General features: G+C 41.1%; 2 protein-coding genes across 2 annotated transcripts; both read right to left on the reverse strand.

Annotated features, from left to right (window-relative positions):
- Positions 1–33: 33 nt before the first annotated feature.
- On the reverse strand, positions 34–15,048 carry gucy2cb (guanylate cyclase 2Cb). Its single transcript, XM_084567470.1, is given in 27 exon segments — positions 34–1,165; positions 1,678–1,754; positions 1,841–1,935; positions 2,067–2,165; positions 2,299–2,473; positions 2,559–2,751; positions 2,899–3,057; positions 3,150–3,241; positions 3,339–3,415; positions 3,657–3,903; positions 3,906–4,040; positions 4,831–4,917; positions 5,091–5,195; positions 5,300–5,371; positions 5,482–5,541; positions 5,683–5,785; positions 6,063–6,150; positions 7,521–7,629; positions 7,725–7,807; positions 8,347–8,488; positions 9,222–9,336; positions 10,675–10,777; positions 11,199–11,323; positions 11,941–12,156; positions 12,245–12,312; positions 12,829–12,941; positions 14,590–15,048. Coding segments are annotated over 27 exon segments (3,348 nt in total). The 5' UTR covers positions 14,789–15,048; the 3' UTR covers positions 34–954.
- A 7,325-nt stretch (positions 15,049–22,373) lies between these two features.
- csdc2a (cold shock domain containing C2, RNA binding a) lies at positions 22,374–23,669 on the reverse strand (the record flags this gene model as incomplete). The annotated part of the gene is made up of 3 exons (XM_084567115.1): positions 22,374–22,536; positions 23,228–23,350; positions 23,482–23,669. 3 exons carry the CDS (start codon positions 23,667–23,669, stop codon positions 22,374–22,376), a joined length of 474 nt encoding a protein of 157 aa, XP_084423241.1.
- Between the last annotated feature and the right edge of the window lie 2,401 nt (positions 23,670–26,070).

Genomic DNA, 26,070 nt, shown 5'->3' on the forward strand with positions numbered 1-26,070 from the left:
TCCCCAGCTCGTACACATACACACACATAAGATATGAACCCTTTATTTGTCCCACGGTGGGGAAATCTGCAAGAAGTCTGTACTCGGGTTTGTGCACCAAAGCATTCAAAGTAATATATTCTGTCCATCACCACATAAGGCCCGGCCATACGATTTGATTGGCTTCCATGTCTCCATGGTAGGGAAACAAGGATGTGCTAATGGCTAGTTGACCTGATGAAACTGACTGAGAGCTGGATCACATGTGTAGAGGACAAAAATAGTTTCAAACATTTTTTATACATACATCATTCAGTTAGAGTGCCATAACCTCAAAGCAGAGAATACCTCGTGCTACCTTGCAATCTTTCCAGCCCCCTCTAGAGGACCCGCACCCTAGGTTGGGAACCATTGAGGCATATGAAGCTCCAACAGGAATAACGAGGCTGTGACTATTTGTCTACAGCTGGGTGTATTAGTTTATTTTCTCTTACTGTCTTCCAACCTTTACCATCCAAATATGTCAAACAGTTCCATACATAAATGCAATAAAATAATAACTTCTCAACCAATCATTAAATACATTACAAGCTTCAAACAATCAATAAACCTTCGTCAAGATAAGAATATGCTCAAAGTCCTTATGTGCAGCATTACTGAAAATGATTTGGATGTTATCTGGGACACTGATGCTTCCTCTGATCCTGGGGGTTCAGAAATTAGTACAGATAAGCTAGGGCAGGAAACTATGACACAAAATCATGTCAGCTGCATATCAGAAAGATATCCAGAAATAAAGATCTAGGCCATTTTCTGCAGCTCATGCAAACTATATGAGGAACTGTTGGCAAACACATCATCTTAAATGTATTTTGTACACAAAGTCTTAAAAAAATAAAGACCATTTCCTCTTTCTTCAAAATTCTGCTGCTGTACGTGCCAGCTGATTGTGACGTGCTCTCCGGCTGGTCTGTCCTACAGGAAGGTACTGAGGGTGTTATCCACGGAGGCCATTTGCAGGTACTCCAGCTGGCTGCTCTCAGACTCCACCTCCGACACCTGGTCCACGTCCCGCGTGCCCTGATCGCTGAGGGCCTTCTTCCGCCGCACGGATCCCCGAGAGCGGCGCTCCAGACACGCCAGGATCATGTGGGCGAGGTCCTGCTGGAGCCGCTGGAAGTTCTCTCTGGAAAAGAAGGAACCGGTGAATCTCAAGCCAAATGTGTCTCTTGATTGATTGGGAGAAAAACGGCTGAAAAGGCTAAGGATCAGGTTTGGAAATATTCTAAAACATCCAACTGGATTAGGCTGGATTAGTCTGAGTTTTCTTAAAGAAACTGGGTTAACAACCAGACGCTCACTTGAAATTCCTGGGTGTATCTGGTTGTTAATGGAGCTGAAGAAGCTGTTTGGATGAGTGGTTAAAAGTCTTCAAGAGAAAATGAAACTAGTCCAGTGGCCTTGGTTTTAGATGAACCATGACCTGACTGAGAACCTTCCCAGACATTTTATGGCACCATTTACAATTTGCAAAAGGTCGTCTGGTCACGCCTGCTGCACTTGCACCAGAAAGGCCTGCTCACAAGGTTAACACGCGTCATTAGTCTCAGATAATTAGCTCAGCAACAAACGTAGCAACATGGAGGTCAGTCGTAACAGAGGCCATCATTGAGTGAATTTATTGGATTGTTTGCTCACGTTGTAGGTGGAGTAGGGAGGTCGTAATCTTCACCAGCTTTACCCGTCAGCCAGTAGGTTGTCTCTGTGCCTTTACCCTGAAATAAAATTTAAAAAAAAACACATATTCACATATGTTTGCCACATGTTTACTACGCCCAGTTAAGAGGAAAACATTCTTCACCTTCAGATATGTCTCTCCTCTCTTCTCGTACTCAAACTTGCAGTCCGTCCTATGCAGGATATTTATAGTAGGCTCGCTGACATGGATGCGCAGGGCTGGAGGATTGACAAAACAGAGCTCGGCTGTGGTCAGTTTATCTAATCAGGTTGACTAGTAGCTTCTTTAATTTGACAAGAGCAGTGGGCGGGAAGAGAAATGCAATGTCTGTGTTTGCGTCTCTGCTCACGGTGGCCTGTGGACTCCATACGGGACGCCGTGTTGACCGTGTCTCCGAATAAACAATATCTGGGCATCTTTATCCCCACGACACCCGCTGCACAGGGGCCTGCACGAATAAAACATTCAGTCATGGACTACAGCTGTTTGCAAGAGAAAGCAAAAGGAATCAACCGAGCAGAGGATTAGAGGAAGGAGTGTACACGGTGACCAGTTTAAAGTCACATGAATGTCCAGTCTACCTGAATGCACGCCGATGCGTATCCACACAGGGATACCAGGCAGATGTCGGAGCTGGAAGGTGCCCATGAACGCCAAGATGTCCAGCGCCATTCGGCAGATGTCCACCGCATGCCTGTTCCCATTTCTCCTTGGGAGGCCGGAGGCAACCATGTAAGCATCACCTATGGTCTCCACCTGAGGACAGATGGAAGACGGAAGATTTCTGCTCTGTGCCATCAGTTCTTTCCATTCATCTGTTGCATTCTGCCGCCGTCGGTACCTTGTATACGTCGTGGTGGTCGACGATGCTGTCAAAGCCCTTGTAGATGTCGTTGAGCATGTCCACCACTTCCATCGGTGTGCTGTACTGGCACAGGGTGGTGAAGCCCACGATGTCGCTGAAATAAATCGTCACTTCCTCATACAGCTCTGGCTCCACGGAACCAGTCTCCTTCAGGCTTTTCACCACAGGCCTTCACACAGAGAGAGGTGACAGATGAAGACATGAAACAGGATGATACACCACCAAACAGATTTATCCCACACATTGTGGCATGCGTTCCTGTCAGAGTGTGGTCTCTGTCTAGAAACGTGGAGCGCTCCTTTGAGCGTGAACAGACCCAGGAAGCAGCATGAAGTTGAGGTTGTCGGCTCGATCCCTCTCGGCTTTGTAGAGGGCTGTCCTCTCCTCCACCAGGTGTTCCAGGTTCCTGGAGTACATCTGCAGCCGTCTGATCATGTTGTCCATGTAGCTCTCGTTGTCCTTGTTGTGGATTTTGCTGGAGGAGGAATGAGTGAGTTTCAATGACATTCAGTAAAGCTAGACTTTTGTGATTCATAGATCACAAACAGAGATATATAGAGAGATTACCTGATGATTTTCCCCAGGCAGGTTTCCACCTTCTTAAAATCTGGCCTTTTTTCTGGGTCCTCCTCCCAGCAGCATTTTATCAACATGTACACCTAAGAGACCAGGGACACAAAGTTTTGCGTTCTTTTATTTTTTTTTAATGAGAAAAAAAATATGAAAGGACAAAGACAGCACACAAGTGATAAAAACCTCCAGTTCCTTCTCTGAAGTCGTTTCAAAGTTAAGATAAGGCCTCAAGTAGGATGTGATGACCTTGGACAGCTTTTCTGTTAGGGAACACAGACATTCATTCACCACAGAGTATCTGATCTGATAAGTGTGTGTCTCAAAGCAAGACTGGATCAAACAGGCCCTCGACTGGACCCTTTCTGCATAAACACATCAAAAGCTTCTCAGTTGTGCAGAAAACAATTGAAGTCCTGTGCTGCAGTGAAATGAATGCTAAGCAAAATAGAACTCATGGGCGTGTGCCTGATTTAGGACATTGGCTGAGTGAGTGTTTGACACCTGATCGTCTGGCACAGGTCTTGGTGTAGAAGGTGCTCTTTCTGAGAACAATCTCCTGAGAGATGATGGCGAAGCTGTAGACGTCTCCTTTCTGAGAGGTGCCGTGGCTCCTCAGATGCTCCGGAGCCGTCCACAGGTCTGAGAGGACGCAGGGGGAGACGTGTGTTGAGAAACGGAAAGCAGGTGAAGGAACGTGCAAAAACAGAGAGAGTGAGAACACAGCAGCAGACATCCTGCTGCCGTGGGTCTACCTTGTTCGGGGCTAAGGAAGGCGTTGCAGCCAAAGTCTGTGATCTTCACCACCATGCGATTGTCCACCACGCAGTTGGTGGACTTGAGGCGACCGTGCACCTGGATGTCGCTGGCATGAAGGTAGGACATGCCCTGCACAGAGGACTCACACATTAGAGAGGTGACAGAAGCAGACACACTCTCCAATAGAGACAGTTATGAGGAGATGATGTTTAATGACCTCTAGTGGCAGCCACATGTAACTGCAACATCAATGTCTTAGTTCACCTGTATCATTCAAATCATCTTCTACTTGGTATGAAACTTATAATACCGCCACAGAAAATAAATTATACTCAAATGGAGATTTAGCTGTTAGTGAAGCTAATGCATTTTTTTTTTTTTAAATGTTATTAATCACATCAAAATATTTTCTACAGATCACATTGCAAAGTGGCAAATGTGGCTGTGTCACATCACATATAGATTGAGGAATACGATTGCATGTGTTTCATACAGATTAGTAAATCAAATTAGGTGATGCAGAGTTTAATAGTCTGTTTGGCTCAGTCATTATTATGAAATATAAGTTATACATTTAAATATATAATACAATGATAAAACATATATTTTTTGAGAAGGACGTCATGCAATTTCTGCTAAACGTTTGCACTACCTCACAGGGACTTTTACTTTGAAGGGATCATGTTTTTGTCAAAGTTGACACGAGTATTGAAGAAAGTAAAATCTAAATCTAATATAAAAACTAACAAACTAACAAACTGCTGCTGATCAGTGAGCATATTCCTCCTTTATACATGCCCAGCCTGGTCTTCAGTGTCATCCATTATGCTCTTCGTGACGCCGTAAATTGCATGCAATATAACACTTGTGGGTTGCATAACAGTTGGTCATCAGCCAGAGCCAAGAGTTTCTGCCTCACCTTGGCGATGTCGTACATGACGGAGATCTTGAACTCCCAGTCCATGAAGGTCTCCTCTGGGTATGAAACCTTGTCATTCAGCACATACTGGAAAGAACACAGGGACAGGTCAGACGGTGTTTCTGTTCGTGCTCTTTTTCACAATGATTTCCTGCACTCTCTGGTAAAATCATGTCAACAAATAGTACGTGGACTACTATAGAGACCTCAAGATTGACTTGAAGCGAATGCGTGCTTGCCATACATACATATATACGTACCCGTAGCGACCCCCGCTCTCCATACTCAAACACTCCGAACACACCCTGTTCAAACTTTACTGTCCCATAAAACTTGGTGAGACTGTAATAGTCGATGTGCAGTAGCTGCAAGGGAAAAGGTAAAAAGACACATCACGCTGACTGGACTGGACTAGTATCAAGACATTCAGTCAGTTGAACACAGAAACCTTCAGCCATGTGTGTCTTACCGAGTTCAGTTCAATTTTCTGGGTTTTATTAAAGTTTCCATCTGAGTTCTTCAGCTCCTTCAGAATCACCATCTAAAAAAAAAAAATAACAGCAGCACCAAGCGAGTCACATCAGACATCAGAATAGTTTCCTCTCTGAAGGTTGATTGATTGGATAACTACTGCACAAAGAGTCCAGCTACCTTCTTGTCGTAGAGTGCCCGCCGGATCTTGAAGTTCCTTTTTATGCTCTCATTTTCAATCTGACAGGGGCAGGTGAAGGTCATTGTTAATGTAGTTTCAGGTGTGCTGCGGTGCATTCATGTGCAGCAAACTTGAGCAGATCACGGAGTCAATAGAGACAATACATTTAATAAAAAGTTGACTGAGGGGTCAACATTTACCTTAAGAGAGACGATGTTCAGTTTGTTGTTCTCCAGCAGCATGATGTGATAACAGTTAATGTGGGTCCAGCGTTTTCTGGTCAGCCGATCGATTCTGTTCTGTCTGTAGAGGAAGGGACACCAGCAGCTGATTAAGGTGCACTTCAATGCAGTATGTGCTCGCTCAGTATCGTCCAAACCAGTATTAGCCTTATTGAGTGATACTGGACTGTCGGCAGAGGTAGCATTAATGATGGCAGTGGCTTTTCATTTGTCAGACAAATAATGATTACTCTCTAAATATTTGACAGCTTTTTTTTTTCTCCAGTTTGATTAATTTATGCAAGCATTCAACTCTGATCTCACTTCCTGTTTACTTAATAAGGCTCAACATGGCATACCTGTAGAAAATAAAGGCAATGGTGGCCACTATGACCACTGTGACGGCCAACACGATGACAATGATGTTGTAAAAGGGAGGGTTTACAGCTGTGGAGACAAGATAAATAATAATAAAAAAAAATACATAGCTTCAGTTCAGAGATGATGCATTTGGCTGATTCATCCAGGGAAATGTGTGCATTTGTGATGACAAAACAGCGGATAAACACAGGCTGCCATAATTTAATTTCAGTTTATCTCTGAAAAGGACGTGAGGTCAGCTGTAGGAAGATGTAGAAGAAAATAAGATTCTGGTTTGCTTTTTTTTCAGCATGTAAGTACATAACGTACCAGAAGAAAGGCAGATCGTACAGGTTTGCAAGAGCAGATATCATGGCCTAACTCTCCACATAGCTTCTGTTTGTTTACAAGAAAGCTATTTTCAGTGGTCAGTTTAAGTCACACGTGTTCCCTCTTCAGTGCAGCTCAGTGTAAGTGATAGAGATCCACGATCCACGCGATCATCTTAATTTAGCATCTTTGTTTGAAGTGTTTGTCTTCATGCTAGGAAGCCTCATTTTAGCTTCACCAGATAATGAGTAGTATGACGTTAGATATTTCACTGGAAGTGCTAGTGTGAGGGTTGCTTTTGGTCTGCATGAAGAGAAGCAAGGATTACAGGAAGCACAGTTTGTAGCACATTGTACTCACAGATTTGGAAAACTGTTACACCTGGATCTTTTAAGCATTACACTGGTCTGATATAAAGGTCTAATTGCAAGCTGAACCAGTTTTTTTAAGCGTGAACGTGTCTCTAAGCTGCAAATGAACTGATATTTTTTATCAACAATGATAAAAAAAATCAACAGCATATTTTAAAAATGTTGTTTTGTAGGTATTATAGGTTCGTAACATCCAGGAATACAGTCTGAAAAATGCTGACGACTCTTCCTGCACTTTGGGGCGTGTCTTAATTTTTACGCCCAATTAAATGGTTTCTTAAATTGCCCCTCCCTCCCCCTGCTTCACAAGCTGCTCTTACTGTGGCCCTCAGCTGAAACATGTATGGGTGGTGTCTGCTCAGGCCACAGGAACTGACCAATCGGAGCAGACATCCCCAGCTCTGCTCTGAAAGCAAACACTTGCAGAGATAGATAGAACTAGCTATTTTATTGGACTTTAACTGTATTTAGACCTTCAGTAATAGACATCACCAACTGGGACTTTTCCCAGAAAACTATGACGTATCTAAATCATTTATTTTTTTATTTTTTATTTATTAATTTTTAATTTTCTGTTTCGATATTATCCTGAGTTTAATATCAGATTACTGTACTGGTGCCTGATAGCGCATCTCATTGGTACTAACAAACTTTTAGGAGATGTAATGAAGTACTGCTTAACAGTTGGTGTGTGTGTGAATGTGTGTGCAGGAAGGTAGTCAGTGTGTGTTTTTGCGTGTGTTTGAGCTGTGTTACCGTTGTTTGGTTCGGAATTAGGAAGTCTTTCTCCCCAGATGAAGACAGGAGTTGTCTCTATAATTTCAGTCTCGTTGTACTCGGTGTCGAATACGAATAAAATCTTGTACTGAGGACGAGATGAGAGCACAGGGAGATTCAGCACACATGGGTTTTATTTTGAAGATCGCTGTGAAACATTTTTTTTTTTTAATTGAGTGATACCTCGTTGTCATCTGTGGTGTAAATGAGAGAGAGATTCGCATCTCTGTCTCCGTGCTGATCCATCTTGTAAACCCCGGCGATTCCTGAGCAGAATCAGAGAAACATCTTAAGGCTATAACACCCAGTCGTTTTGTGTTGGTGAAAAACCCAAAAAACCCAAAGCAGTGGGCTGCCCGCATCTTGTCAACCTCATAGGTTGTTTCTGGGGCCACTGAGGTCAGACCATTGAGGGATTTGGAGATTTTCAGCCTGTGTCAGTGATCATGTAATGATAATCCAATATTTTTAAGCCCCCATCATGAACTATTTGTTTGCACACACGGTTTAAATTTCGTGGCATTTATCAGTGCTAACGTACGTCTCATTTGTTCTTGGGTACGATCACAGTTTAACAGTGACCACATGCAAACTAGTAGCTTCAGACTCCAGCTTGCCTTTATGTACTGTAAAACATTAGTAATGATTCAGTTTACTTTCAGTTTTACAATCATTCATTCAGCCTATTGTTTTTTATTGCCATATAACCATTTCAGTTTGAAGCTACAAGCCTGTTTTAAAAACTGAACACATCAACATACGTCTCTATTTCCTCCTAACGCAGCACGTCTTCCTCCCTTCTTACCTTCGAAGTGAGTGTTTCTGAAGTAATTCGCATTCACATATTCCATCTGATGAATCTCAGACTGATTTTTTTTGTCGATTTCTCTCATCACACTGCCTATCAGCAGCACGGCGTCGTGGTACGCGGCCATGTAGTCGTTCATCTGTAGAGAGGGATGGATACTGTTCAAGAGCCACTGTCAAAACCAAAACTATGAGCGTGACTGGACAGTGGTTAAGTGATCAACTCCCTTATAAATGCACATAATACACACAGTCAGTCAGTCTGTCAGTCAGGTGTATAGAGGTATATAGAGGAGAGCACTCCAGTTACATCCGTCTCCATTAAATGAAGTTATTATACCTTAAGTTCAGGAACGAGGCCACACCCCATATCATTCTGTTTACCACGCTTACCTATAAAGGTGTGTCCTAACCCTCCCTCTCTTTCTCTGTTCATCTCAGTTCTCAGTCCCTACCCTGCCCATCCCTCTTTTCTTTTCTTCCTCTTCCACCTTTTATTATAGGAACCAGGAGACAAGGATCTGAAGCTTCATCAGATGTGCCCCTACCTGGAGTCTCACTCCCTGGGTTCCTCTACTGTCATCCATCTCCACATTCAGCCCCCTTCACGTCTTCCCCTTGACCCTCCCTTCTAATCCATCCCCCTTCGACCCTTCTCACTCCTCCATCCGTTTCCCTCCCGTCCTGTCTACCAATCAGCTTCTTTGCAGCAATTAAGGCGTAAGTGAAAAAGAAATATTCAGCCAAGAAATGGTCGAAAAATCTGTCGACAACAGCTTTTCACTTTTATTTCCCAAAATGAATTGAACCTCTTGACAGAGCAGGGGGTGGTGAGAAGAGAAGCTGGCTCATGTTTGTTTTCTGTGTCCTCACCGTGTTGTTGTCTTCGGGATCTGGGTTGATGTTGTACTTTCTGGTGTTGGGCATAGTCAGCACCAACACGTTCCTCATTTCTGGTATTGACGATGTGTTGGTGTAGTATATGTCGCTGTGGAGGTGAGGCAGGAGAGGGCCAGTTAAAAGTGCTGTATGTACAGTACACCATCCTGTACAGGAACATGTCACGTCCTGTGAATTAGTGGTTCAGTACAGGCATCTGTTCAACAGACTAATATTAAATAACAGCTGTGCTTGGTAATTACTACACATAGGCTTCAAGTTTCTCTCTAAAGTACCAGTAAATGTTGACTGCTCCATCGTCTGAGTGTTTAAAATGTTTGTGCTTTTAAGTAATTTAATAATAATAATAATAATTTAATAATTTATTTGAAGTCACAGAGCCTTGACAGTTCCTTGACTTGCTATGTTTAACGTGTAATAATTAGTGTGGTTAAGACTTTATCTACATTGCATTCAAAGAGGTAATTGAAATTCTGCTTCTTCAAGAACTAGACAGAGCCTCACAAACATGAAACATCACCTTGGTGGAAAAGTTTTTTTGTTTTTGGTGTTTGGTGCTGAAATGTTTGCGTTCGATTAAGTTGATTAAGCAAGTTTACATGTATACCACCATTTATCACTTATTATTTATTACTTTTAGCTTTCTAACTTAGCGGTGTCAAACTAATTTTAGTTCAGGGGCCACATACAGCCCAATTTGATCTCAAGTAACATAATAGCATAATAACCTATGAATAACAAAATGTCACTTTGTTTTAGAAGTACAAGTACATTATGAAAAAAAATGTATTTCATGAATAATCCTTTCACAAAATATTTTATGAACTACCTGAAGTTTCTTAAGAAAACAATGCAATTTCGGCACACTGCTGTCATCTCGAAAACAATGTACCCCCTAATGGATAACAACAGGGATAGCAGTTTTTATTATTATAGGAAGTTAATGTCTTCTATGTAGTTTTCGCACATTGCAAACTCACCCCGCGGGCCGGTTTTGGCCCACGCGCCACATGTTTTTCACCCGTGGTCTGAAAACTAACGATTTTTTAATGCAAAAATTTGTCTTTTGACCAGCTTTCAGCTTTCTCAGTTTCATCGTTTGTGGTTTTATCAATACTTGCACTCTTCTTCTTCGGTGAGATCAAAATTAAAAGAGTGACCCAGACCACATGTGAGCCAGCAGCCCCATGATAGTATGGGGTCATTTCCTCTGCCGTAGCCACACTTGTTGACTTTTCCCCGCTTTTGAATATTTTGAACAATTGCAAGTTTAAACGGTAACTACCTCTACAGGTTTTCAACATTGTTTTTGGTCAGCAGACCAATCAGAAGGACAACAAAGGGTCAGGGCGGGACCTTAATTACCACGCAGTAGAATCTGAAGTTGGTGATAGGAAATAAGATAAAACGAACAAATAGCACTGACTTGTAAAGATCAATGAGGATGAAGAGAATGTCACTGCTGTCTGCTTCTTTAGAGCCATTTTTCGCCTCCACCAGGTCCTTTGGAGATCCACACATGATGAACACTGCAAACAGAGAAACTGCATGTGATCACAGTACTACAGTGGGGGCAGGTTTTAACCCCGGTGGCTGAGAGGGGGCAAACCCCTGCTCAACCCTGATTTCCATTTAAATGTCCACTTCACCCTTGAAACCCAAAGTTAATACCAAAGCCAAAATACCCCCTTGCATGGCGGCACCAACATGAAACAAAGGGGCTGGCATGTGATAATGGCTGCTGTATAATTTATTAATTTAAGAGCATACATTACAGGTTAAAAATTGTCTTAAACTTTCAAAAGTCAAACCTGTTTTCAACAATACTATTATATAATGCTGCTATGTTTTTTTGTGCACAGTACAATCGTTCTTCCTTTTGAGGAGAGATGTGCTTCTGTCATGTGTGGGAAACAGACTTCATTGCATAGTTAAAAACAAACATCTCACGATTGCTTGTCCTGTTTTTGGGGGGCAACGCGAGTACGTCCCTCAGGTCTCCTGGTTTCCGTAGAACCTTTCTCTCAACATTATTGGCAAACTTGCTCAAATCTGCATCCAGAGCATTTATATACCTGGAGAAGAGAATAAATATGTTTAAAGGACAACTTTTTAACAGACAGTGGCTGTTTACAAGAGTTTTCTACATTATTATGGGCCCTCTGTTGATTTCAGCGTCCCAAATTCTAAAGTTTCAAGTCAGGTTGATGAATCTTCCTGGTGCAAATGTAACTTTAACAGCAATCACTTGACTGTATATTAAAGGCATTGTATATACACTCCTTCGCCAGTGCATTAGGCACACAAGTAAAAACAAACCAATGTATTCTAATATAACAATCCTGCACTATATTTTATCTTTATAAAGGTTGTGGTCTTCAGCATTTGTTTAAAATAACGGAGAGCTATTAATTCAACTGTGTGAATTGTATTGTGTTGTACCGACTCATGTTTCTATTATTTTGACAACCCCATGTTAGTCAGTGGTCTAGGCTAAATAACAGAAACTGTTTAGGGTTTAACAGCACCTCAAACTACATCCTCCAAAATGATAATACAGTTGGATTATTTTTCTAAACATAAACTGAACACGAGGGGGGATTTAGTGAAAGACTGTTATGTTAGAATGCATTAGTTTTCTCTAGTGTAATGCTTTGGAGAGTGAGTTCAGGACACCTCCTGGTCATCTCACCAAAAGCAATCCTCCGTGTTGCTCTGTTTTTTGTACACGTATGCCTTCTTCCACTTCGGTTTGAGCGCGTTTTCGACCTCCCAGAACTTGATGAAAAAGTCAGAGATCTTGCGTGCCGGCGGCAGGAGCCGCTGCAAATTCATTGTGTAGTCGCAGGAGAGGCCGAAGCTTCCTGCCGAGATGATGGGTGTGCTGAGCCTGAAGCCTTGTTCCGCACTGACAGGAGAGAATGAAGATACTGCATTAAGGGGATAATGGTAGATTTCAGATTTAACTGAATAACTGTGGCCTCGGAGAAACGTACTCAACAATCGGGAAGGTAGCATAGGTGCAGGTGGGCCCAAGCACTGCACATCCCAGCCTGCCTGAATCCTGCAGAAGAAAACAACTCAGTGTGAACTTATAACTAAGGTAAAGAGTATAGATGGTAGATAGTGGCATGACTACAGGGTTGTTGGTTTGATCCACTTAGTTGTCAGTAAATTATATCTGGATATGAATTATCCTGATTTGCGAATCCCAAGCTATGCTGTCCAGGATCATGCATTCCATTTGTGCTGTTTTTTCAAAGTGGATAGGATCACCTTGATTCAGATGAAGACTTTTCAGCGTTACCAGATCTGGATTACCCGTGCTTTAAATGGAGCTGCATAATTCAATGTAGCCTACTGTTTGATGCAAGGAACAGGCAGAACAGTGCAGCCATGCAAACTGCTCCTCTGCCATCATGAACATCTGCTCTTGAATCTCTATGCGTCTGAACAACGGAGCACTGATGCACACATTTGATTTTAAACCCTGAAGTGCACACCCAGGCAATTGCATGTGCACATATTCATGCATCATGCATCAGACATCTGAGATGGATATAAAACTGTAATTACTCACCAACAGGTTCTTCAGCTCCAGCACTCCCTCACACGAACTACTCTGGCAGCCGCTGTAGCGATAGATGGTTGTGTTGAGGCCGCTAAAATTGGCCGTGAGCTTAAAATCCATGCCTTCATTGTGGTCGTGAGTGGAAAGAAAAGCAGACACAGGTATTAGCTGAGGTTTTCTCCACACATGAAAAGAGTTTGAATGTTAAAAAAGAGCAAAGATTTGATGCTACCGTTGTAGGAAACAGCGGTGCGAGTGAGAGGCGTGTTTTCAAAGAATAAATGTTTCCTTTAAGCACTAAATTTGACGCCATTATCACAGCAGACTGAAAATGTGCCCCCAATAATATTAATCCTGGCAGGACTGAGTTACTAACTTGGAAATATGATAGAGTGCTGCTTAAAAGTCTTTGTGCCCTTTATAAATTTCTGCATTTCTGCATAAAAATGACTCAAAACATGTCCTGAAAGAGGACAAAGTAGAACCCAATCAAACAAATGAAATGGAATTATTATACTTGTGCATTTCTGTTTCAAGAAAATAATCATTTGTGTGTATCTGTGAGTTGCAAAAGTATGTGAACCCTTGATTTCAGTATCTAGAGTGACCTACTTGTGCAGCAATAACAGCAACTAAACGTTTCCTGTAACTTCTGATGAGTGGTCAACAGTAGCTTGGAGGAATTTCAGCCCATTCCTCTGTACTGAACCACTTCACCTCTGTTGATGGGTTTCCTCACATGAACTGCTTGCTTCATGTCCTTCCACAACATTGCTATTGGATTAAGGACAGGGCTTTGACTTGACATGCACACCCTAGTTGTTCAGTGTTCTCGTGATGGTGGATTCATGAACATTAACGTTAGCCAATGTGTGAGAGGCCTTCAGTTTCTTAGAAGTTGCCCTGGGTTACTTTGTGGCCTCTGAGGCTAATGTGCGCCTTGATTTTGGAGTGACCTTCGTCAGTCGACCACTCCTGTGGAGGGAAACGGTCATCTTAAACCTCCTCCACATGTTCGCGGTCAGTCTGAGTGTGGATTTGTGGATTCCAGACTCTTTAGAGATGGTTTAATAACGTTTTCCAGCCTGGTAAGGTCCCTAGAAAGCTTATTTGTAGGTTGCCATCATGTGTTGTGAAGATCAGACTGTAACAAATCCCCTGAACACCACACAGATATGTGACTCACATTTTGAGTCATTTTGATACAGAAAAGTAGAAAATTCAGAGGGGAAAAACACTTTATATTTGGGTTGTCACAAAGAGGAGAGGCCCATAAAAGAAATGTTACCCACAGTGAGCACAGCAGGCTAATAAGAAATGTTATTGTTATCATTTAAACCAAAGGTCAGGCTAAGTTGGCGGAAAACTTAAGTAAGTTTTACTTCCTATTGATTCATACTGTAATGATCCATATCTAATAATTTATGACTGTGACAAAAAACCAAACATCTTATCAGTTATTGCTTCACTTGTCCCCTGACGTGTTTGTTGGAACTTGTCTTGTACAGTTCAGATTATTCGTCAGTAAAAAACAGAAGGCTGCAATATGGAAATCTAATGACAGTCCAATACTCCCAGGTCTGAGCATTGACTTTTTACCGAATACACAGCATTAAAAAAAAAAGCTGTATACTTAAATATACGTATATTCAAAGCCCAAAAGCTATAAACACATTCATGTAGTTACACAAGTGCAGACATAATGATATTACATTTCTAATTCTGTGTTCACATGCAGATGCTTTCATGTTGTATTTCTTATCGTATTACCTTCTGCAGCATTAATGGCTGAATCGTGATGTATGGCGTTCTGTATTTCTCCTTCCACAAACTTCAGGCTCCAGGGGGACACATCATCATGCAGCAGGATCACATTTATTGTTACCCCGTTCAGGCACTGTCTGGTGCCCCAACACAGAGCTGCAAGAACCGCCAAGGTGCACGACCACAACCAGCCACCTGAGCCCATTGTCAGCTCTGAAGTCAGTGTATTAATTTGAGCTGTTAAAGACAGTCCATGGTATGGTGTGATCAGCCGATTCAGAGTCCAGTACAGCCAAAATACCAGAAAAATCCAAAAGTGTCTGTTTAGCTTTTGATCTCCAGGAATAAACTGTTGTCTGATCCACAGGAGTCTTACTGGAAGATTTAATTTCCACAAGCTGTATCCAGTAGCCAAGATTTCTCCTCTTGTTCGAGTTGTTTTCAGATTCACACTGCCTCTGTTTCTCTGAGCCGCCTGTCACCTGTTCTTTCTACAGCGGCTTGTTAATATACAACCTTTAAAGACACAGGCGCGGGCCATATAACCTCCTCAGTGATGTGCCAAGGTCTGCATGAATTACAAGCTTCCAACACGCACAGATTCCAGCTGGGTGTGTTTGTGGGTAGCATTCATAGATTACACAATAACTAATGATTTTAAAGGAGAGTTCTGCCGGCCGTGAGCGTCCAAGTTCAGTCTTACAAGAAAAAAAAAAATAATCTAAATCCCCCTCACATTTGCCACAATGATGAACTATACTAGAGCATTTTGTCTGTTTTGAACAGGTTTGTTTTTTTGTTTCCAATATTCATTTAATTTTGAAATAAAAAAATGAATATTTTTTTATTTTATTAATGATATGATGGATGATTTCTCCATCAAAGGGAGAGAGAAACTGATTTTTGTGCTTAGCCAGTTGTCAGTGACTGTCACTGTGGTACACTTTAGGGCAATTTCAATATGGCAAATTACCCAGATCACAGAATCTCATACTAAGGCAGTTTCTTTGGGCTCCATGAGGGCTTGCACAAGCTTTGTATTTTGTTCTATTTCTGTTTTTTTTTTTTTCTTTTTTTTGCTCCTTAAAATGTCTGTACTTGCACGTTAAGTTTCTCACTTGTGTCTTAAATTGTCCCTCGGGGACAAATAAAGTTTTCCGAATCTGAATCTAAATCTGAATCTGAATTAACCTGTTTTTTTTTTTTTTGTTTTGTTTTTTCTTGGGCAGCCAGTTAGCTAGCAATCAAGACATTCCTGTGAAAACCACAAAGCGTCATCCACGGACAGAGAACAGGTCAGGAATGTGTTTGAACCTATAAATGGACTTAGACTTAGATAAACTTTATTGATCCACAAGGGAAATTGCTTTGGTCACAGTAGGTTAGTTGCATGTACTAAAACAAACAAACAAACAAACAAACAAAAAAACATTCTTAAGAACCAGAAGTAAAAGAAAGATTAAATGAACTAAAAGTAGAATCTAGTAAAATAAAATAAAAAATAGTACAAGCAAAAATTAGCATGTGAACAAATGCACAAGAAATAGAGACGAAAGAATATACATATTATATAATGATAGAAAGGCTTAATAGTGTCCATTAACATGAATAACATGGAGTTATCTGTTACAGAAAGGTGAGTTGTTGTACAGCTGGACAGAGTAGGGTATGAATGACGTCCTGTAGCGTTCACTGTGGGAGCAGAGCTGAACCAATTTGTTGGAGAATGAGCTCCACTGCCCCTCTATTATCTGGTGTAGTGGATGAGATGGATTGTCCATGATGGAGAGCAGTTTGCTCCAGTGTCCAGTGTCCTCCTGTCCCTCACTGAGACAAAGGTCTCCAACTCACTGCCAATAACATGACCAGTAACTATTGGATGGCAGCCATCCAATGTGGCAAAAACCTATTTGTTCAATCCAGAGATACAGCATCCTGTTAGTCGGCAGGTAATTTACCCATTCAACAACCACCCTGGCCACTATGGCAACATCATCCAATATTGTCCTCCCTGAGAGATTTTGCAGGAGCTGTCCTGACGATTTGATTGGCCTGACACATATTTGCTGGGGCATAATCAGTTCCCAACAAATAAATACCAGACCAACTTTCCACCATAAAAAAAACAAACAAACAACAACTGTGAGTACGGGAAGTGAGGGCCGGCTTCCAGAGTACACATAAATGATATTTTAAATGAAAAGGTCCAGGATTACAAAAAAGGAATTACTGTACTACTGCAGAGCATGCAGTCTGTTTAATTGAAATCCACACTGTGTCTACAGAGTTGTTGGACTTGTTTGGAATTTCTCATAGCAACTGCCTCAGCAGTAGCAGACTTTGCCAACTCTGCTGTCAGCATGGTGGAGTGATGCAACCTTTTTGCATCTATAAATCGCGACACATTGCTTTGTGTGTCCTTCAAACAGAACATTTACCAGTAAAATATTTAATAAAATGAGAAACTGATTGCAGCAAAGCGGATTTATTTGCCCAAATAAGAGTTGCCAGGCTGACGGACGGATTACTCTTCGCTTGCTCGAGGCCATGATCAATCGTTGCCGGAGCCAAAGAAATTCCTGTAACAGCTGAGTTAAACCTGCCAGTAAGCAAGCAAGCACACAAACAGCTTATAAAAGTCTGAATGACATCCTAGGAGAAGGAAATCAAAGCCAAAAAAAAAAAAAAGAGAAGAACAAAGGTTGCTCAGGCCATAAAACACATCCGAGATAACGCCCCTGTGCTCTGAAACCACATATACCTCTGTGATTTAGTTCATGGGGGTGTTTGATACTGCTGATCTGTACCATGTACGTCTACACACTAGGGAGGAGTAACTGAGAATGTTCTCCTCATGCATGACGTCTTTTGCCTTCATTTTATCTCTAAATGATTTTAAGTCACGTAACTCTGGTGTTAAATAGCCTGAGCAGCTACACATAAACACAGTCCGTCTGTGAGAAAACTCCCACGTGTTCTTTTTACAACATAAATGGTATTCATCAATCTCTGTGACACTGAGGGAACTAACCTGAACTTCTGAGTAAACATGCAGGAGACACTGATTGTGGAAACTGGGCAGGGATTATTCATTTTCACCACTGAGCTGCCAAAATAACTTCCAACTCTTGACTACTATATGATGCTAGACATATGGCTGCAGTTATCAGGTTCAGTGGGGAGATATCGAACATCACATCTGACAACTAAACAAACACAGAACGTATGAACCAGACCAAAGTCCTCTCATTTCTGCCTCACTACTCGTATCCTCTTGTTTGCTTTCTTCATCTTTTTTTATTAACATTTTCCATTTTATGGATTTTTGGGGTCAGTATCTTTTTAATCTCGTTGCTTCTTGCCATGAAGGAAGCTCCTGTCTCCCCAAACAAGATGGAAAGTGTTAAATGAGACTTTTCAGCTTTCTACTTGTGACACCAGGCTATTCACTGATCTGAGGGAAACACATTACTGGCATCTAGTGGTCAGGAAGGAGGAAGAGGAAAAGTAGTAGCAGCAAGAGATAGTAAACGTATAAAAGTACTGTTCTGATTATTATATGACCTCTTTAGAGGGTACTGCTGTAGCTTCTGAAGGTGAAGCTGGTTTAACCTACTTTCTGTACAGTTTTATAAACACTGACAAATTTGGTGAAGATTTGAACATTTATTTATATTATACCATGTGAAAAGTTCAGAGGGAAAGTCAGTAATTGGTGGAGCTGTTAATGACCTATATGCCCCATGTTTGGACCTGGTATTAACATGAGTCGTGAGTGATCACAGGGGTCCAACTGTTAGACTACTGAAATGTGACGCAGACTACACACTGTTTTAATAAGATATCAGAAGCCAAAGGTTTTGAAAACCACACATTTAACTTTTAACAATGTGTTTTAGATTAAGGACTGATATTGTGATATTATCCATTGTGTCAAACATTCATCATTACAGTAACTAAAGCTGCTGAAATGTAGTGGAGCAGTAGGCGGGCTTAAATTCTTAACAAAATATGAGTGTGGAAACACATCATTTGGATTTCATTATGTGGCGTGTTTCAACTGATACAGAGAATAAAATACCTGAGCATGCTGTTGGATAGTCCTACAACCAATCAGAGCCATTCAACTCCACAACGCTTAGATGTCGTGGATGATTACGTCTCTAGTCACTGCATAAGGCCGGCCCAAATGATTTGATTGGCCCAGCAGATATTTGCTGGAGCATAATCAGTTCCCAGCGGAGTGACCCCAGACCAACTTTCTGCAGCAGAACAATTTTGGGCAGGGGAAGTTTGACTGGCTCCCATGCTAATGGAGTCTTTGAAACTGTACTTAAATAGAGTACTTGGTTTCAGCCACTGTGCTCTTGTATGAGAACCTTAAAGGGGAACTACCGTTTTTTACAACCTGGACCTTATTTCTGGCATAAAATACGATCGTTTACTCACCCATATAACTTTGGTGTCATTTGGAGTTGTTCAGAAGATATTTAGATCCAGCGGAGCGCAGCGTATATCCATATAGTGGGAATGACTGGGGCACCGAAACACAACAAATAACAAATTATCTGCCTCGAAACTCGTTTATTTCACCAATACTTTGTTATGATACGCAAGTGCAATTCCTCGTTGAGTCCGGAGTCCCACTATATGGATATACGTGGCACTCCACTGGATCTAAATATCTTTCGAATAACTCCAAATGACACCAAAGTTATATGGGTGAGTAAACGATCGTATTTTATGCCAGAAATAAGATCCGGGTTGTAAAAAATGGTAATTACCCTTTAAGCTAGGCTTAGGTTAAGATGGATCTCAAAATAACCACCCTAGTTATTCCACTTTGTACTAACACCAGAAGGAAATGGAAAGCAAAAAAGAGGAGAACAGTCTTTGCGCTTTATTATGCAAACACGTTGCCACACAGGTCTGTGAATACAGTAGTAAGGTTTATTCAAACTTTCGCTCAACGACAAAATACAAGTGTCACAGTGATTTGACAAAAACAAAAGTGCTCGCGGAGACAATCAAATGCGCTCCTCTCACAGCGAAGAAACAAAACTGTGTGCTGCGATGATATTAAGTCACACCCCTATCGAGAAATCAAAGATGCATAGGAGACTCGACGGCGCCTCTCCGAAGGCTCCAGCTGTGCTACTGCATGACCAGACAGAATTAACACATTCTACAAAAAAATTACAACAACCAGTACACAACATGCCGATTTCCAAAACAACAATACTGCTTGTTATTTTGAACGTCGCGTTATTAAAAATCAGTCAAGGATTATTATGTATAAATTAGAAACTTAGTAAAAGATTTTTCTTTTTGCCTGTCGATGATGATGATGATGATGACAACAATGAAGATGCGACAGTAGCAAAGGGATTTAAACAGGGTAGTATCATTAGAGTGAGGTGTGCAATGTTTTTTTTTTTTTAGACAGGCTTAGATTTGCACAAATACCTATAAATGCAGCTTTTAATTTCCAAACACCTGATGTTCTCATAGTTACAAACGAAAATAAATAAGTCAATAAATAAATAGTTTTCAAAAACTTACATCTGGAAGCTTTTGCTGCTTTTTTTTTTATTATTATTCACAGTCTTTTACCGTGACCTATAAAACCTTCTGAGTGTCTTCTACCTAAACATCAGCAGTTCATTCATCTCAGCCTGGCCATTTCTTTTTAATTTATTTGAATCAATTCCTTTTTTTTAAAAAAAAAAGAAAAAAAAGAAGATATGCCAGATGCTGTATTAAACAATATATTTTATGCTTGATTTTATGAAATATGCTTATTTGCTTCCAAACGTAGAAAAGACATCCTCCTCTTATGTCTGTATGGTAAATATGAACCTACAGCTCGCACCTGGTTAGCTTAGCCTAAAGATAATTGTTTGTTCTTGAGATTATTTCGATGACAGGCTAGTATTATCTTTTGTTTGCAGCATTTATGCTAAGCTAACTGGCTGCGGGCCATAGCCTCGTATTTACCAAACAAATATGAGTTACAGCAGTCGTATCATCTAATGCCAATATTGCAAATAAGAATATTTTCCAAAATGTCAAACACTTTAAAGCTACAATGCAGGACTTTTATCTCCCCCTTGTGGTTGGGAGAGTGATTACACAAACTAACAAAACTTACTCCTACAGTCTACAGTCGGCTCAATCCCTTCTCTTCTTTCAATACTCTCAAAAAAGAAAAAGCCCCCCAGTGATGATTCATATTTTTCCTCCTCACTGTTGATTGCTTTCTTGTTTAGACAGTTCGTCTGAATACAGAGTTCATTTTTTAATCTAAAAAAAGAGCAAAGAGGTGGAGCATGAGTGTGACTGAGTCGATCCGTTGATGCCGAAACTGTTTTTTGTACACGTGTTTACTTGTGCTGTAACATTGGTATTTTAACATGGAGATCTATGGGCTCGCTTTTGGAGCCAGCCTCAAGTGGCCATTGACGGAACTGCATTTTTTGGTACGTCCATGTTGTCAGCACCAGAGTTTGCTGCTTGGTTGACGCTATCAGTGCACATCACAAAAATGCCACCAAAGATGTAACACTCCTAATTACAGAAATATTTCTCTGGTGGGGATCAGCATAATCGTCGTTGTGTGGCTTAATTGGCAAGGTTTTAAATGTAACATACGTTCATTTATGTGTAACAGTCCCACACTATAGCTTTAAGGTAGACCCATAATTTGAGAACTGCTGGCTTTAATCTTGATCTTCCACCTTAGACATGCTTTATAGCATTTCATATCTAACTGCATCTGTACTAGAGTACATGTATAGATTTTCACTCCATCCTCTGCCCTTTCCCTGAACTTCTTCTTTCCTCCTCTAGACCCCAAACCCTCTGGCCTATTTTAGCGGCAGGCCCACAGAACATCCTTCCACTTTCTCTACCACCAAAACTTACAGACCGTCATAGGAGCTGGCTACAATAATACTGGATTTCTACACTTGCCAAGAAGACAAAATACTGTAGTGCTACAATATTAAGAAGGAAAATAATTCCTAATGCGTGAAGCTTATCACAGCTGTTGAGGCCGAAAAGCATTGAGAGCAAATTAAATTACTTACTGCCTTATGTTTTCTCATTTGGTAGCGTTTGGTGGCACAACCTTGAAAAACCTACTGTAAACAACAGGAGATGGATGTTACAAAGTTTTTTTCCTCTTTAAATCTTTATGAAAATCATCTGTCTCATCTGTCATTGTAAACTCAGACACAATATGGCTAGAACATGCTTTCAATCAGATTGTTCTCAAACGACTTTTGGCAGCGATCTGTTGATAGAACAACGAAAAACATTAAGACCTCCACTGAGTTGGTCCCTTGAAACTCTCTTGCAGTGCACCAATGGAGCGCCAGTATGGCTGAATAGTATCAAATTTACTCCAAAATGCTTTTCAGCCTCTAAGACATCACTGCCCAAACGGCTATTGAGTTCCCAGCTAAAATATGTTCCCCAGCTCAAATTAAAAATGCCAGGACCAAGCCCTGAACCCCAACTTCCCAAACCCAACTTTTACTCCTCAACTAAAACGTTCAAACTAAAACGATGAAGCCGTGACCTTCAAATGAAAACATTCAAACATATACATTCAAAGATTAATTTCCAACCCTAACCTCGATACTTAACTGTTCCTTCTATAACAAGCCACCTCTGGCTTAATGTCGTTGTACGGCAAGCCCCAGACCCTTACTCTCAGAAAACATAAAACCTAAGACGAAATCAGAATCCTTCTCTGCCTTAGCAGCGTCGCCGCCTGAAGCGCCGGTCTAGGAGCTGATGATCTGACCTGACCAGGTCTCGTGCTTGGTGCCTGGATTCAGGTGGGTGATCACAACGTCGACAGCCTGGATCTTCTGGTTCTTGGGAGGGATGGGGCACACTTTGTATGTGACCTCGTCTCCTTCCATGGGCACATACTCTCCCTCAATGCTGTCCAGGAAACAGAAATAACATTAAACATAAAAATGCATATTCAATGTCCTGGCGGTACTTTGGTCTTAAATGGCTCTGAAGCTGTGGGTTATTAAAACTGAATACGCTTTTAGAAATGTGAATTTATTCTGACATCAGCCATGAAGCTGCTATAATAATGCACACCAGCCAACGAGAATTAGATGCGAGAATTGACACTGTTAGAATAAGTAATAAAGACCAGGATATTAGATTTCTTTTGCATTACCAGACAACCTGAATCGTTGGTTCCTACTTTCCAACTAATTCTAATAATCAAAACATAATATAAATGACCACGTTGTCTTCTTGACTGAATTATGTCCAGGGATTTGCTTCAAATATAACATGAATGTCATTCACAGTAAAGAAACCAAGTCAGACTTAAAAGTAAAGAGTCCATTTGAACTTTAAAATTGCTGTAAGAACATCTGAATGTTAATTACAAAGCCTGGTACTGTGTCCATAAAATTTTGTCCAGTTCTCTCTTCCTTTAAAGTACCGTCAGACATGTCCTATTATGTAATTAAAATGAAATACTCTGTGAGTTAAATGTTCAATTCTCCAACCTTCACACTAACTTCCACAAAACTGTTGGATGTCAGGTAAACCAAAACAAACAGAACTAATTCACCAGCTCGTTGAAGAACTACTCAGTGAGGTGACTCACTCAGAGATGTGGACAAAGATGTCCTCTCCTCCGTGAGAGGGGCGTATGAATCCATGACCCTGAGACCTGGAGAAGTTTTTGCACACGCCTTTAAATACAGGACCTGACCTGGCTCGTACTGTCCTGCAGAGAAAGAGAGACAGAAAAAGACAGAGAGAGAAAGGAACTGTGAGTCATAGCTTGTGGCGACAGTTATTTTAATAGAAGCACCGTTGAGAAAACCATCAGCATCTACTGTATATGTCTGGACTCACGCTGAGTATGTGCGGGTGCGTTTGGTAGGCAGTGGGCTGGGCAGTTCTCCAGGCTGTGGTGGTTTCCTCTCCCTCTCCCAGATACGACTCCCCTCCCTCAGGAAGGGGAAGGAGAGTTGCAGGGGAGTGCGCGGGGAAGTCAAAGGCAGCGGGGGGTCTGCTGGTGAGGAGGGGTCCGGGTCTGACATCTCGACTTGTTACAGATATTTCTCTTGTCGTCTTTTGGGTGGTTACACCTGCATGGCACGAGTGTGTTCAAGGAAGGTCTCAGAGTGAATCTCTTACAGGTGGAGGAGCAACAGTAATCTGCAATGAAGAGGAAACAAGGTAAGAGATTCAAGACCTTTAAATATTGTTTTATGCTGAGGTGTTTTAAGTGTTGCTTGCAGCGGTTGTACTCAGTGAGAAAGTACTTTTATTTCTAACAGCAGCTGGACAAGATTTCATAACCTATATCAACTAGAACAAAATACTACAATTTACAAATATATTTGGTTTGCTCCAGTACCATTATGTGATATTTTACCACCAATGAGGTTGACGGTTTAATGCTAAATGTCATTACTTATTTCTTTGAGTGGCTGCAGGCATTTGAAAACAATTTTATAATAAGCCAATAACTGAACCTCAAGGACGGCATTAAAGTAGTTCAGTCATGACATTACCAGTCACCTTAATTAAAGCATCACTTTCAAAAATTGTCAGTCAAAACAAATCACTCTGTTGAATTACCATCTATTGACGAATGAAGTAACACCACGTTGACTGAGCCTATAGGCCACTGAAGAAAGTTATGCAGTATTTATATATCTGGATTACTGTAAACTCATTGTCTGCCCAGGAAATATCCTGTATTATGTTACTGCTAATGTAATCTCTATAAATCGATATCTGGATATAAATGCAGAATGCTAAATCATTGCTACTTACTGCTGCAACTTTACAAATTAAATTAGCACTCACAACTGCTGTTGATGCAAAAACGTGTCTACAAAACCAGACAACAGTGACTTCTGTCATTTTTTCTGAGGATTAGTTTAAAATATTTCAGTGAGTAGTAGAAGACGAACAAGCAGCAGCCACAGTGAGCTGTTAGATGAGGAGCTGCACCAATCCAGTTTCTCAGTGAGGTAACCAACTCCTTTGACTGTGTGCTCACAGTTGCTCAGAGAACGATGGAAAAGGCAGGTTATTGTTGGACTTCTTCATAAAATCAAGTTTAGTTTGTTATGCAACTCTGTATTCTTTGGCCTGCAGCATTAAACTGCACTATTACCGCCAGCAACTGATATCTTTATCAGTTGTTGGTTTAAAGATCGATTGTTGCCCAAGGTTTAATAGGTGGCACATAAAGTTACATATCAGTGGATAAGTGTTCCTTTATGGGTTGAAAAAATGTGTGCACTCATAATTACAAATAGATCCCAGGGATATCAACTCATAAACCAGGCATATGTAATGATTGACCAATACTGACACAATGGCCTATTTATTGTGTGTCCTCTAATCGAAACTTGTATGAGTGTACGGAATTCTTGTCTTTAAAAACTTTGTTCATACTGAAATACTGAACTAGCAAAACTTCAAAAGATTTTGGAAATTGGTTGTTGTGTTATGTTTACGTTGAATGTTGTCACTACAACTTATTAATCAAGTTATTAATCAGAAACCACTGTTGGACAAGTGTCCAACAGCTGGGAGCTGCTGAGAGAAAATGAAAATAACACAGAAATTAGATTTCTGAGTGCCAGGCAGTGATCTCACAGGCTTTGGAAGGATCTCAGCACGATAACCAGTCCCTCCCGGGGGGCCTTAACTCGGCTCATCACACATTATTATATTACTTCCACAAGAATGACATCCATTACAGCGTTGCTCTGTATGCAAACAACAATCTGTTCTCTGAACAATTTCATACTCTCACCACGTCTCGACACAAACCCAATTATCATGAGATAACCAGGAGCTGTGATGCGTGTGTTATTAGCTAGCTCGTCGTTGTGACAGTGCAAACACTAAAGGCTACAGGTCATTGTTCTACAGAGGTTAAACGTCTACATTAAACCCTGGTTTATGGGTTATGAAAAATAGACATGGTCCGACTATTGGGGTCATCAGCAGCCACCTCCACAAGGGAATCTTAGTATTAAGGCTTTGAGGCTGTTTGACAAAGACTGATGAGATGAGTGAGTGTCAGAGTGAATCCCACAGGCTCCATCCAATATCACACTCTCTGCCGCTCGCTGTCAGTCTAAATATAGTCGTGTGTGGTGGGATGGAGGCTATCTGAACTGGACCACAGGATCCTAGACTAGAGGATTACTGAGGCAGGCGTTAGCAGTGTACTGTCGACCGTGCACATCTAAGATGACGAATTTCTGTACATGTATCGCTCGAAGCATGCACTTTACTCTGAGAGGCCTGCGTGTGATGGTTTGTGCCCCAAACAAATATAGTTCTAGTGTCTTTTCCTACATTTGACGGGCGTTATTATTGTTCTACTTAACAAATTAACCAACAATTACTCTACTAAGCAACATTATACATTAACATTACACGAGGGTTGGGGCGCATACCATACAGGCTCAA

This window comes from Chelon labrosus (assembly GCF_963514085.1).
Source record: "Chelon labrosus genome assembly, chromosome: 19".
Lineage (NCBI taxonomy): Eukaryota > Metazoa > Chordata > Actinopteri > Mugiliformes > Mugilidae > Chelon > Chelon labrosus.